We start from the raw sequence: 14,131 nt of genomic DNA on the forward strand, positions 1-14,131 counted from the left end.
AGACCAGCCTGGACAACGTGGTGAAACCCCTTCTCTACTAAAAATATAAAAATTAGCCAGGTGTGGTGGCAGGCTCTTGTAATCCCAGCTACTCGGGAGGCTGAGGCAGGAGAATCACTTGAACCTGGCAGGTGGAGGTTGTAGTGAGCCAAGATCAGGCGATTGCGCCACCGCACTCCACCCTGGGCGACAGAGCAAGACTCCGTCTCAAAAAAAAAAAAAAAAAAAAAAAAAAAAATTAGCTGGGCGTGGTGGTGCACGCCTGTAGTCCCTGCTACTCAGGAGGCTGAGGCACAAGAATCACTTGAAATTCGGGAGGCAGAGGTTGCAGTGAACAGAGAACGAACCTCTGCACTCCAGCCCCTGGGCAACAGAGCAAGCCCCTGTCTCCAAAAAAATGAAGACATGGAAGAACCAGGAACCAGGTACCTCTGAAACTGGAGGATAAGGAGGGGAGGGGATAAAATAAAGATTAGGTAAAAGCTGTTTGAGAAACAGATTCCTACATCTACTTCTTTCAATCTCCTATCTCATAGACTTCTAATACCTGGTCCACATATTAATTCTGCCAAATGCTATGACATGTGAACCTTATGCTACCTAATACACTCACTCATGACTGCCCACTGACTTCCCTAGAATAAGCTCTTGAAAATTCACAGGGAACCTGAAGCCACATCATGTTGTTCTAGGACTCGTAACAGTGACAAAATTATAACTTTCATTAAACAGATGATAGATTTTCCTGCTAATTTTTCAAAATTAAAAAACATATTGTTAGAGATATGGGTATAGATGACAAAAATTATTTTGAAAAAAGCAAGCTGAAGATGAATATAAACATTAGATTAGTGGTTTCCTCTGGGAGGAAGACAAAAAGGAGAGATATAAAAGTTACTTCTAAGGTTCTATTTCTTTACCTGGGAGGTATTCAAATTTGTTACCAAAAAACACATTTTAGCCTGTAATCTCGGCACTTTGGGAGGCTGAGGCGGGTGGATCACTTGAAGCCAGGAGTTCAAGACCAGTCTTGGCCAACATGGTGAAACCCCATCTCTACTAAAAATACAAAAATTATCTGGGTGTGGTGGCACAACCGATAATTCCAGCTACTTGGGAGGCTGAGGCACGAGAATTGCTTGTACCCAGGAGGTGGAGGTTGCAGTGAGCCAAGACTGCACCACTGCACTCCAGCCTGGGTGACAGAGTGAGAGGCTATCCCCCACAACACACACACACACACACACACACACACACACACACACACGCTATCCCCCACAATAAACACACACACACACACACGCACACACACACACACACACTCTTTATACGTTCTTCTATGTGTGAATGGTAATTTTACCATTAAAAAAATGTAATTAAAATGATCTCCACACCTTGAAGACTTAACTCGGTAGCTCTTTTGAGGTCATCATCTTCTTTCTGTTCCCAAGCCTCCTAAAGGGAAAAGAACAAAAACTAAGGTATTTAAAGAGGTACTGATTAAACTTACTTAATGAGGATAAAATCAGTTTCTCTGGAAGCATTTGCTAAGAATACTTTCTATAACCTGATGGATGTTTGGAATATTACCTTTTGAGGAATGTGGGGAAGTTCTTTACTTTTTTCAACATTGTCCTCTTAAAACACAACCTTAGAAGTAAGCTGGGCATGTAAACTTATGCCTATAATCTCAGCACTTTGGGAGGCCGAGGCAGGCAGATCACCTGAGGTCTGGAGTTCGAGACCAGCCTGGACAACGTGGTGAAACCCCTTCTCTACTAAAAATATAAAAATTAGCCAGGTGTGGTGGCAGGCTCTTGTAATCTCAGCTACTCGAGAGGCTGAGGCAGGAGAATCACTTGAACCTGGCAGGTGGAGGTTGTAGTGAGCCAAGATCACGTCATTGCACTCCAGCCTGGGCGACAAGAACGAAACTCCGTCTCAAAAAAATAAAAAACAAAACATCAAAACAAAGTGCCGGGCACACAGTAGATACAAATTTATGTCTTTCCTTTCCCCTGATTTATAGCATTTTCCAATTTCCATGGTATAAATAAATACTCCCACCATGGCCAATTTTAAGCTACTAACGTGACAGTGAACACAGAGTTGGGAAGGGCATATAATTGGCTCTCCTGAGCTGACTTTGAGAGCCAGCTCTAACATATCACTCACCTTAAGTCTGTAACAGACGGCCAGACGAACATTTCCACAAGATATTATTCATAGGTTTCTATTTTTATTCTTGCTGAAGAAACTAAGACATACAGTGGATGCCTGGCAAATACTACATGAATGCCACTGACTATTAATTTTCTGATATATCTGAGGTTTTCTTAGGAAAAAACAGTACCTTCTGGCCAGGTGTGGGTGGCTCATGCCTGTAATGCCAGCACTTTGGGAGACTGAGGCGGGTAAATCACGAGGTCAGGAGATCGAGGCCATCCTGGTTAACACGTGAAACCCGATCTCTACTAAAAATACAAAAAATTAGCTGGGCGTGGTGGCAGGCGCCTGTAGTCCCAGCTACTCGAGAGACTGAGGCTAGAGAATGGCGTGAACCCGGGAGGCAGAGCTTGCAGTGAGCCAACGTTGCGTCACTGCACTCCAGCCTGAGTAACAGAGCGACACTCTCAAAAAACAACAAAAAAAAGTACCTTCAACATCTCCTGAAATGTCTCAAACTAGATGACTATTTTTATTTTCATTTATGTAGAGACGAGATCTTGCTTTATTGCCCAGACTGGTCTCGAACTCTCGGCCTCAAGTGATCCTCCCACCTCGGCTTCTAAAAGTTCTGGGATTATAGGCGTGAGCCACTGCGCCCGGCCTAGATGACTATTTTAATTATATAAGGACAGGGAAATGTTGAGTACAACAAAAAATTTCCTTCGTCATCTTCAGAAAAGATAATTTACAAACAACATATGAATAAGAAAAAATATACTTTCATATTAGAGTATAAAGTTATTTTATACTTTAAAAAATTTATTTTATACTTTCTTCAGAATAAATCTACTCTGAAACCAAAAGGCAAGATTCTCTTTTATTTATCAACAAAATGACGCAGGTATACCAAACTAAAGACACGTCCTCTTACAACCCTATCCTCATATCTGAGAAGTTTTAACTGAGTCAGCTGATAACAAATAGTATGTATGTCTTTCATCTATGAAAAAAGGTGCTGAATTTTTTCTTTTTATGCACTATAAAGGAATTTTTGCTAAGAAATCAGACCTTGGTTATTTATATTAAAAGCAAGTTTTGGCTGGGCGCAGTGGCTCACGCCTGCAATCTCAGCACTTTGGGAGGCTGAGACAGGTGGATCACTTGAGGTCAGGAGTTCAAGACGAGCCTGGCCAACATGGCAAAATCCTTTCTCTACTAAAATGCAAAAATTAGTTGGGCACCTGTAATCCCAGCTACTCAGGAGGCTGAGGCAGGAGAATCACTTGAACGTGGGAGGTGGAGGTTGCAGTGAGCCGGGATCATGCCCCCACACTCCAGCCTGGGAGATAGAGCAAGACTCCATCACATACATACATACAAACATACATACATGTAAGTCTTCTACACTTTGGGAGGTGAAGGCAGGTGGATCACTTGAGGTCAGAAGTTCAAAACCAGACTGGCTAATATGGTGTAACCCTGTCACCACTAAAAATACAAAAATTAGCCAGGCATGGTGGCGGGTGCCTGTAATCCCAGCTACTTGGGAGGCTGAGGCAGAAGAATCACTTGAACCCAGGACGGGGAGGCTGCAGTGAGCCAAGACGGTGCCACTGTACTCCAGCCTGGGCAACAAAGCGAGACTCCATCTCAAAAAAAAAAAAAAACAGTTTTCCAATACAAATGACTATGATATATTACTGGTAAAATAGTTTGCCATCTTGATGACAAGATAGCTAGAGTAGAACTTCTTACAAAAAAAGAAAAAGAAAAACAAAACAAAAAAACCCTAGAACAGCTGGTTCTGAAATGGTTTTAAAATAGCAATTCTCAATCTTGGCTGCCCATTGAAATCAGTGAGGCCAGGCTCGCGCCTGTAATCCCAGCACTCTGGGAGGCCCAGGAAGGCGGATCACACAGCCAGGAGTTTGAGAACAGCCTGGCCAACATCGTGAAATCCCCTTCTCTACTAAAAATACAAAAATTAGCCAGGTGTGGTGGCACGTCCCTGTAATCCCAGATACTTGGGAGGCTGAGGCAGGAGTATCGCTTAAACCCAGGAGGCGGAGGTTGCAGTGAGCCAAGATCACACCATTGCACCCCAGCCTGGGCAACAGGGCGAGACTCCATCACAAACAAACAAACAAAAGAAATCAGTGGGAGAAGCTTTTAAAAATCCGTGTTAAAAGAAGAGAGATCCAAATGCCCAGACCACACTCCAGATCAATTGTATCAGAGCAGAACACTCTAGTATTTTTAAAGAAATTTTTTTTTTTGTTTTTTTTTGGAGAGAGAGTCTTGCCTGTTAGCAGGCTGGAGTGCAGTGGTACGATCTCGGCTCACTACATCCTCTACCTCCCGGGTTCAAGCGATTCTCCTGCCTCAGCCCCCAGAGTAGCTGGGACTACACGTGCGTGCCACCACGCCCAGCTAATTTTTTTTTGTATTTTTAGTAGAGATGGGGTTTCACCATGTTGGCCAGGATGGTCTCAATCTCTTGATCTCGTGATCTGCCTGCCTCAGCCTCCCAAAGTGCTGGAATTACAGGCATGAGCCGCCACACCCAGCCCACTCCAGTATTTTTAAAGCTCCCCAGTTAATTTGAATGTGCAGTTAAGATTCAGAACCACTGATCTAGAGAAATTAGATTTATTTTCTTTCTTTTTTTTTGAGACAGAGTCTTGCTCTATAGTCCAGACAAAAGTACAGTAGCATGGTCTTGGCTCACTGCAACCCCCACCTCCTGGGTTCAAGCGATTCTCGTACCTCAGCCTTCCTACTAGCTGGGATTACAAGTGCGCGCCACCACCCCGGACTAATTTTTGTATTTTTAGTAGAGATGGCATTTTGTCATGTTGGCCAGGCTGGTCTCAAACTCCTGACCTCAGGTATTCCACCCACCTAGGCCTCCCAAAGTGCTGGGATTACAGGTGTGAGCCACTGCGCCAGCCTAGATTTATTTTTTTTGAGATAGTCTTCCTCTGTCCCCCAGGCTGGAGTGGAATGGCATGACCCTGGCTCACTGCAACCTCTGCCTCCTGGGCTCAAGCAGCCTCTCAAGTAGCTGGGACTACAGGTGTGCACCACCACATCTGGCTAATTTTTGTATTTTTTTGTAGAGATGGGGTTCTGTCATGTTGCCCAGGCTGGTTTCAAACTCCTGGGCTCAAGTGATTCATCTGTCTTAGCCTCCCAAAGTGCTGGGATTACAGGCATGAGTCACCCTATCTGGCCAAATAGATTTCTTTTCTCTTTTGAGAAGAGTGTTGCTCTGTCTCTCAGGCTGGAGTGTAGTGGCAAGATCTCGGCTCACTGCAACCTCCGCATCCCGGTTCAAGCGATTCTTCTGTCTCAGCTTCCCGAGTTGCTGGGAATACAGGCGCATACCACCACACCAGCTTAATTTTTGTATTTTTAGCAGAGACAGAGTGTCACCATTTTGGCCAGGCTGGTTTAGAACTCCTATCCTTAAGGTATTCACCCATTTTGGCCTCCCAAAGTGCTGGGATTACAGGCGTGAGCCACAGTGCCCAGCTTAGATTTCTTAACCTGATTATCTGATGAACCCAAAGCAGGCCTCAAACAAGCACTAAACCTACCCATTCATTCTAGGGAGTCTTGGTAAATGTTTACTAACATGACTGGGATTGCACAGGATTAGATAACTATCATACCTGTAAGTCAGATCCTATTGCCTATAAATCTGGTATTTCAGGTAATTGTAACAGTGGAAAACAAGTGGCATAAAGTGAACACTGAAGAATAGGTTACTACATAAAGAAAAGAGCAAGGGCTGGGTGCAAATAGTTCATGCTTATAATCCCTGCACTTTGGGAGGTTGTGGTGGGAGGACTGCTTAAGCCCAGGAGTTTGAGACCAGCCTGGGCAACAGTGACCCTGTCTTTACTAAAAATAAAAAAATGAGCTGGGCATGGTGGGTGCTCCTGTGGTCCCATGTACTTGAGAGACCTAGGCAGGAGAATTGCTTGAGCTCAGGAGTTTGAAGCTGCAGTGAGTCATGATCAAGCCACTGCATTCCAGCCTGGACAACTGAGCAAGACCCTATCTTAATAAATAAACAGGCAGATAAATGTTCTAACACTGAAATCTGAAAATTAGATTTTAGATACTATTTCTGATAATTCTATGTTCAAATAATTCATAAAAAATTTATATTCTTAGAAAATAACCAAAACAAATACAATGCCTTAAAATATTATTATAAAATCATGGTGGTATACTGGCTGTTTCTACAGCTTGCATAATAATGCTGGACTGGGAAGCCAGGCATGGTGGCTCACATCTGTAGTCCTAGCACTTTTGGAGGCCAAAGGAGGAGGACTGCTTCAGTCCGGGAGTTCAAAACCAGCCTGGGCAACATAACAAGGCCCTGTCTCTAAAAAATTAAAATAGAAAAAAAAAAAAAAAAAAAAAATTTGGACTAGGAATAATCTACAATATCCCATCCTGTTTTAGCAAGCAATGAATTATAGTTATGAAAGGTAACCAACAATACATTTTATTGCATTTGGATTTTCAAAAAAAGAAAAACTACCCATGTACCTGTTTCAAACCCAGGCTGGAGCGCAGTGGCGTGATCTCAGCTCACTGCAACCTCCGCCTCCTGGGTTCAAGTGATTCTCCTGCCTCAGCCTCCCAAGTAGCTGGGACTACAGGCATGTGTCACCATGCCTGGCTAAGTTTTACATTTTTAGTAGACAGGGTTTTGTCATGATGGCTAGGCTGGTCTTAAACTCCTGGCCTCAAGTGATCTGCCCGCCTCAGCCTCCCAAAGTACTCAGATTACAGGCATGAATTATCAAGCCCTGCCTCAAACAAGTCTTTTTTTTCCCCCAATGACTTACTGTATGTAAATCATCTGGAACAACATCTGACACATAGTAAGTGCTCAACACATTAGTTATTATTATTCTATTTCTCAGGAAAGATAAGTACAGAGAAAGTAGCAATATAAATATCTCTTACTTGCTCTTGAAGGCTCTGAGCCAGTGCCTGCTGAAGCTCTTGCTCTTCCCTTTCACGCTCCATATCATACTGCTGGAGCCAATCAATCTCTCCCTGAGATCCTTCTGGAGTTTTGTTTTCTTTATTCTCATCACAGTCTTTAGTTATCTCAGTAAAACTGGCAGGATCTGAGGAAGCAGAACATAATATTAATTTGGAAAATCCTCTCTAATAAATGGAAATTTCTGAACTAGAGTGACACCTACTGTTCATAAAGGAATTTACCCTAATTTCATCTATAATTTGCTTAGGACATACAATTTCACCTTACTAGATCTACGTCAGGGTTGATCAACCTTAGAGCTGACATTTTGGGTGGGACAAGCTTTTGTTGGGGTGAGGGGAGAAGAGTATGTCCTGTTCATTGTAGAACGTTTAGCAGTGTTTCTGGCCACTACCTACTAAATGTCAGTAGCATCCACCCTCTACAGTTGTGAAAACCAAAAATGATAGACATTACCGTATGTCCCCTGGAAGGCAAAATTGTTCTTTTTTGAGAACAAATGATCTACAGTAATGGTTCTAAAAGTTAATTAATCATCAGAAACACACTATGTAAAGATGGGGAAGAAAAAACAGCCATAGGTCATAGTGTCACTTGACCAAGTACTGGAAATAAAATATTGTTTAGAGCAAATGAAGAAAGAATTAGGCCAAAACGACCAAGAGATTTTCCTCATTTATTATTTTGAGACAGTGTCTCACTCTCTCGCCCAGGCTGGAGTCCAGTGGCACGATCTCGGCTCACTGCAACCTCTGTCTCCTGGGTTCAAGCAATTCTCGCGCATTAGCCACCAAGTAGCTGGGATTAACAGCACACGCCATCACGCCCAACTGATTTTTGTTTTAGTAGAGATGAGGTTTCACTACATTGGCTAGGCTGCTCTCAAACTCCTGATCTCAGGTGATCTGCCCGCCTTGAGCTCCCAAAATGCTGAGATTACAGGTGTGAGCTACTGTGCCTGCCCGATTTTCCCCATTTATCACACTGTATGTTGAACACGTGTTTAAACATTAATAATCAAACAAGGATTGTATATATCTAAATCAAAAGAGTGTATGGCAACATACAGTGTATGTTTAAAACATTCAGGAAGGTAAGAAATCCCCACTCCCCTCCCCGCCCCTCCCCCTACCCCCAGGCTGGAATGCAGTGGCTCACTGCAACCTCTGCCTCTTTCAAGCAATTCTTCCGCCTCAGACTCCTGAGTAGCTGGGACTGCAGGTGCCCGCTACCATGCCCGGCTAATTTATATATATACACACACACACATATTGTGTATATATACATATACACACACACGTATATATACACATATACACATACACGTGTATATATACACATATACACACATATATGTGTATATATACGTATATACACACATATATGTATATATATACGTATATACACACACATATATACACACACTTTATATATATACACACACACACACACATACTTTTTTTTGAGATGGAGTCTCGCTCTGTTGCTCAGGCTGGAGTGCAGTGGCATGATCTCGGCTCACTGCAACCTTTGCCTCTAGGGTTCAAGCGATTCTCCTGCTTCAGCCTTCCGAGTAGCTGGGATTACGGCCCACCATGCCTGGCTAATTAGCCACCATGCCTGGCTAATTTTTATATTTTTAGTAGAGATGAGGTTTCACCATCTTGGTTAGGCTGGTCTCGAACTCCTGACCTCATGATCGGACTACCTCGGCCTCCCAAAGTGCTGAGATTACAGGCATGAGCCACCATGCCTGGCCTAATTTTTATATTTTTTTGGTAGAGATAGGGTTTCACCATGTTGGCCAGGTTGGTCTTGAACTCCTGACCTCAGGTGATCTGCCTACCTTGGCCTCCCAAAGTGCTGGGATTACAGGTGTGAGCCACCCCTCCCGGCCTGTTCCTTCTCAATTTCTAGACTATGGCTAGCTAAAATAAACAGGATAGTTATGATTTTCTTCTGGTTATCTGAATTGTTAGAGCAATAACATTTCATGATTTTTTTTTTTTTCAGATTGAGTTTTGCTCTGTCGTCCAGGCTGGAGTGCAGTGGCACAGTATCTGCTCACTGCAACCTCCGCCTTCTAGGTTCAAGCGATTCTCCTGCCTCAGCCTCCCGAGTAGCTGGGATTACAGGTGTGCACCATAACACCTGGCCAATTTTTTATATTTTCAGTAGAGATGGGGTTTCACCATATTGGCCAGGTTGGTCTCGAACTCCTGACCTCAAGTGATCCGCCCACCTCGGCCTCCCAAAGTACTGGGATTAACAGGCATGAGCCACCATACTCGGCCATTTCATAATAACTTTATTATTATTATTATTATTATTATTTTTGTTTTTTGTGATGGAGTTTCGCTCTTGTTGCCCAGGCTGGAGTGCAGTGGCATGATTGCGGCTCATTGCAACCTCCACCTCCCAGATTCAAGCAATTCTCCTGCCTCAGCCTCCCAAGTAGCTGGGATTCTCCTGCCTCAGCCTCCCAAGTAGCACGCACCAACACGCCCAGCTAATTTTGTATTTTTAGTAGAGGCGGGGTTTCACCATATTGGTCAGGCTGGTCTTGACCTCCTGACGTCAGGTGATCCATCAGCCTTGGCCTCCTAAAGTGCTAGAATTACAGGATTGAGCCACCTGTAATAGTAATTTTCAATGCCTGGGCCATAGTAATTTTCAATACAAATACAAGCGTCAACTATATCAAACATTACTAAGTAAACCTCCTCATCAAAAAGTATTTAACTGGCCAGTAAGAATTACCTTTATATACTCATGCTATGCATATTGTTATTGAGTTTGTATATGCTCTTTAGCTGCCCTAATACTGTATTTTATTTTATTTTTTGAGAAAGACTCTTGCTCTGTTGGCCAGGCTGGAGTACAGTGGCACAATCTCGGCTCACCGCAACCTCCACCTACCAGATTCAAGCGATTTTTCTGCCTCAGTCTCCTGAGTAGCTTGGATTACAGGTGTGTGCCACCACAGCCAGCTCATTTTTTATTTTTAGTAGAGACAGGGTTTCACCATGTTGGCCAGGCTGGTCTTGAACTCCTGACCTCAGGTGATCCACCTACCACGGCCTCCCAAAGTGCTGGGATTACAGGTGTGAACCACTGTACCCGGCCCCTAATACTGTATTTCTCTGTAGCACAGGTAACTCTGAAGTTTACAGCATCTTGGCTTTAGATTCTAAGTCAGCAACTAGTTAGCATTTTGAGTTGTACTGAATTGCTGAATATTTATTAAAAGAGGAAAAGAAACTTAGAATTCATTTGGTGGAAAAATCCCAATTGTTCAGAAAAATTATATTACAGATAATCCCAATTAAACACACAAAAACCAATTATCCTAGAGATGTCAATAATTTCTTCCTTTCTTCTATTATTGGAGAAATGACCCTTCCCATGGCCTAGAAGGGGTAGCTTGGAAGTCTACATGACCCTGCCTGTCTCTCCCATCTAAGCCTGCTGAACTGGGAATGGATTATTTGACTCAACCAATTAGATTATCTGTTTTGGAAATTTGCAACTGAGATATGCAAAGTTAACTGATGATGAGCATTTCAAGTGGAAGGAAGACTTGGGAGTTGATGTTGCTATTTTAGAGTATAAAATGAGTATTATTACTTTTATTATCAAAACATACTCAAAAATGTGACAGAATAATTTTTCTTAACCAATAATTTTGAGCACTCAATGATTCAATGTACCTCAGACAATCCTGGATTATACTAGTAACTAATTCATGTGTTACAAAGCAGATCAAGGAAGTTTCCTTGAAGATGCTAAAGTCAATATACATTTGTCTTCAGGATAAGATTATCAGACAGATACAGAACCTATTTAAAAACCTACGGGGACAAACATGGCCATGAAATAATCACTTTTAAAGATTGCACAATGGATCAAAAGGGATTCATGTGTTTAACTGAACATTCTTACACTGAATACACTGTTTGCTTCTTCCCCACACCCTAATTGAAACGCGTTCTCTTCCTGATATTCTATATTTCAGTGAATTAGATAATTTTCCACAGTTTCTTTTAAAAGACAGAAATCTGAGGATCATATTTGACTTCTCCCTCTCATTCACTCCTCACATAAGATAAATGATTATTTCCTAACCATCTCTTGAATCCATCAACTTTTTTTTTAAAGCCAAAACCTTGGCTTAGGACACCACTAACTTCTGGTTTGGACTACCGCAACAATTTCCTAAGAGGTCTCAGGTATTACTATAGTTTTTCTCTAACTTCTGTAGCCAGAATGGTCTTTTCTTCAACCATAAATCCTTACAAAATAATTGTTTGCTTAAAATATCCAATAACTTCCTAATGCCTTTGAAACAAAAGTCCAAATTCCTAAACATGGCTTCAGGCCATGCAAAAACCAGAGACTACTTAGATCTCTAGTCTCATCTTTTGCATTTCCCCTTTAACCATATGCTCCAGTCACACAGATCACTCTGAACTTTCTTTTAGGTCCACTAACTTGCTGTGGGCTTTCTCATTTCTGAGTCTTTGTACACACTATTCCTTCTGGCTAGTGTCTAGAGACTGTGAAACCTTACTTAGTATTCCTATCCCTCCTCAGTTGATTCACAAGACAGTGCAACTGTTAAGTCACAGATATTTACTGAGAATCTATGTGCCGAGCACTGTTGTAGAAGCTGGGGATATAGTGATAATTAAAGCAACATGGTGCTTGCCCTCAAGGAGCTTAAGTGCAAAAGCTCTGAGATGAGAATGGCCTTGGCACATTTGAGGGAGGGAGACAGAGAGGGAGAAAGAGAGAGAAAGAAGTACAGATTTCAGGAAGACATCATGGAGACTGAGAAAACAAAGTATTACCGAACTGACTAGTAGCATTTAGTGCCCATTTAAGAGTGTAGTCCTGAGTTTAAGGAAAGTTCACTCAACACAGTTTTGTGATTTTCTTTAGCAACTGTCAGCAGCTTAGGTGCAGGTATGGAAAAAGTAGCTAGTTGAGTTGGGAATTTGGGTTTTGTCAGGTTACTGCAACAGAAGAAAAGAGGAAGGAGATAAAAGGGTACCAAAATATGGCATGTGGCTGCCTAAGAAAGGAAGTGATGATAAGAGGGAGGTGCTGAATAGCAAAAAAGTAAGAGTCAATGGGTTGGCAGTGTTCATAAAAATAAAGTAATAAAGTCGGAATAGGACACTAGGTAAGCTGGATGGAAAGAAGGATTAGGCAAGGATATTTGAAACAAAGATTTCAAAGGTGGTACAGTTATTGATGACGACAAAGTCTAGGGGAGTGGTTTTCACACTTTAGTATTGCATGAGAATCACTCGGAGGGCCTATCTAAACACAGACTGCTAAGCCCCACATCCAGAGTTTCTCAGTCAGTAGGTCTGAGGTGGTGTCAAGAATGGGCATTTCCAGGAAGTTCACAGATTATATTTGATGATCTAAGTTCACACTTTGAGAAGCACTGGTCTAGGGTAATGACTTCTACAAGTGGGCAATCAAAATAGGGTCGAAGAAAAGATTTTGGAATTAAGATCAGAAACTGAGAAAACAGGCTGCTGAAAGAAAGGGATCATGACACTTCTTCAGACTGTCTTTTCTACTTAAGCTCTCTCCCTAAGTGATCTCATGTATTACTATAGCCTCACAAACTGACAAAATATCAAATTCGTATCTCTAGTCTGAATGTCTTCCCTGAGTTTTAAACTTGTATATTGAAATGACTAGGCGAAATCCCCATTTGCCTGTTTAATTTTTATTCCTCCCTTGTCTCATCAACTGTGCCTTCCTCATATCAGCAAATGATACCATTATCTATCCAACTGCTCAGGCCAAAAAACATGTCTCCCTTGATTTTTTTCTTTTTCCTTTGGCATCTTTGTGGCGTTGGTTAGAAAGATCAGCTGGGGCCAGGTGCAGTGGCTCACACCTGTAATCCTAGCACTTTCGGAGGCTGAAGGGGGTGGATCACCTGAAGTCAGAAGTTCAAGACCAGCCTGGCCAACATGGTGAAACCCCGTCTCTACTAAAAATACAAAAAAAAAAAAAAATTAGCTGGGTGTGGTGGCGGGCGCCTGTAATCCCAGATACTCGGGAGGCTGAGGCAGGAGAATCACTTGAACCTGGAAGGCAGAGGTTGCAGTAAGCTGAGATCATGCCACTGCACTCCAGTCTGGGTGACAGAGAGAGACTTGGTCCCACCCAGGAAAAAAAAAAGAAAAGATAGATTAGCTGGGGATGGCTAGATGGCTAGATATCCTCTTTCTTCTGGTGATCTCACGAGTCTTTCCTTCTCAATGTGATCTCTCCAGCAGGGCAGCCAAGCTTCTTACACAGCAGCCTAGGGTTCCCAAAAGCACAAAAGGGGAAGCTGCCAGGCCACCTTAATGTTTAATCACAAACTTGACACAGAATAAATTCAATCACATTTTACTGCACTCACATAGCCTTCCCAAATTCACTGTGAAGAGGTCTATACAAGAGTATGCATAGTGGTAGCTATGGTTCACTAGAGGCTGTCTTTGGAGACTGAGTGTGTGTATACACACTCACTCACATTTTTCTTTTTTTTCTATAGAGCCATGTGAATACACTGTAATTGCCTATATTATAATACTTTACCCCAAAGCACGTGAGCCTGAATCTCTTTCTCTCTTTTTTTTTTTCTTTTGAGACGGAGTCTCGCTCTGTCGCCCAGGCTGGAGTGCAGTGGCATGATCTCGGCTCACTGCAAGCTCCGCTTCCTGGGTTCGTGCCATTCTCCTGCCTCAGCCTCCTGAGTAGCTGGGACTACAGGCCCCTGCCACCACACCCCGCTAATTTTTTGTATTTTTAGTAGAGACGGGGTTTCACCGTGCTAGCAAGGATGGTCTCGATCTCCTGACCTCGTGATTCACCTGCCTCAGCCTCCCAAAGTGCTGGGATTACAGGTGTGAGCCACCA

General features: G+C 42.7%; 1 protein-coding gene across 1 annotated transcript in view; it reads right to left on the minus strand.

Moving 5' to 3' along the window:
- The window catches only part of USP37 (ubiquitin specific peptidase 37), a 126,383-nt gene that overhangs the window by 11,968 nt on the left and 100,284 nt on the right, over positions 1 to 14,131 (minus strand). Inside the window, exons 18-19 of the mRNA XM_011964598.1 lie at positions 7,156 to 7,322; positions 1,395 to 1,455 (exon numbers count right to left, since the gene is read on the minus strand). Coding sequence (XP_011819988.1) covers positions 1,395 to 1,455; positions 7,156 to 7,322 — 228 coding nt within the window. The remainder of the gene's footprint in view (positions 1 to 1,394; positions 1,456 to 7,155; positions 7,323 to 14,131) is intronic.

The sequence above is a fragment of the Mandrillus leucophaeus genome, unplaced genomic scaffold (genome assembly GCF_000951045.1).
Source record: "Mandrillus leucophaeus isolate KB7577 unplaced genomic scaffold, Mleu.le_1.0 Scaffold70, whole genome shotgun sequence".
NCBI classification, from domain to species: Eukaryota; Metazoa; Chordata; class Mammalia; order Primates; family Cercopithecidae; genus Mandrillus; species Mandrillus leucophaeus.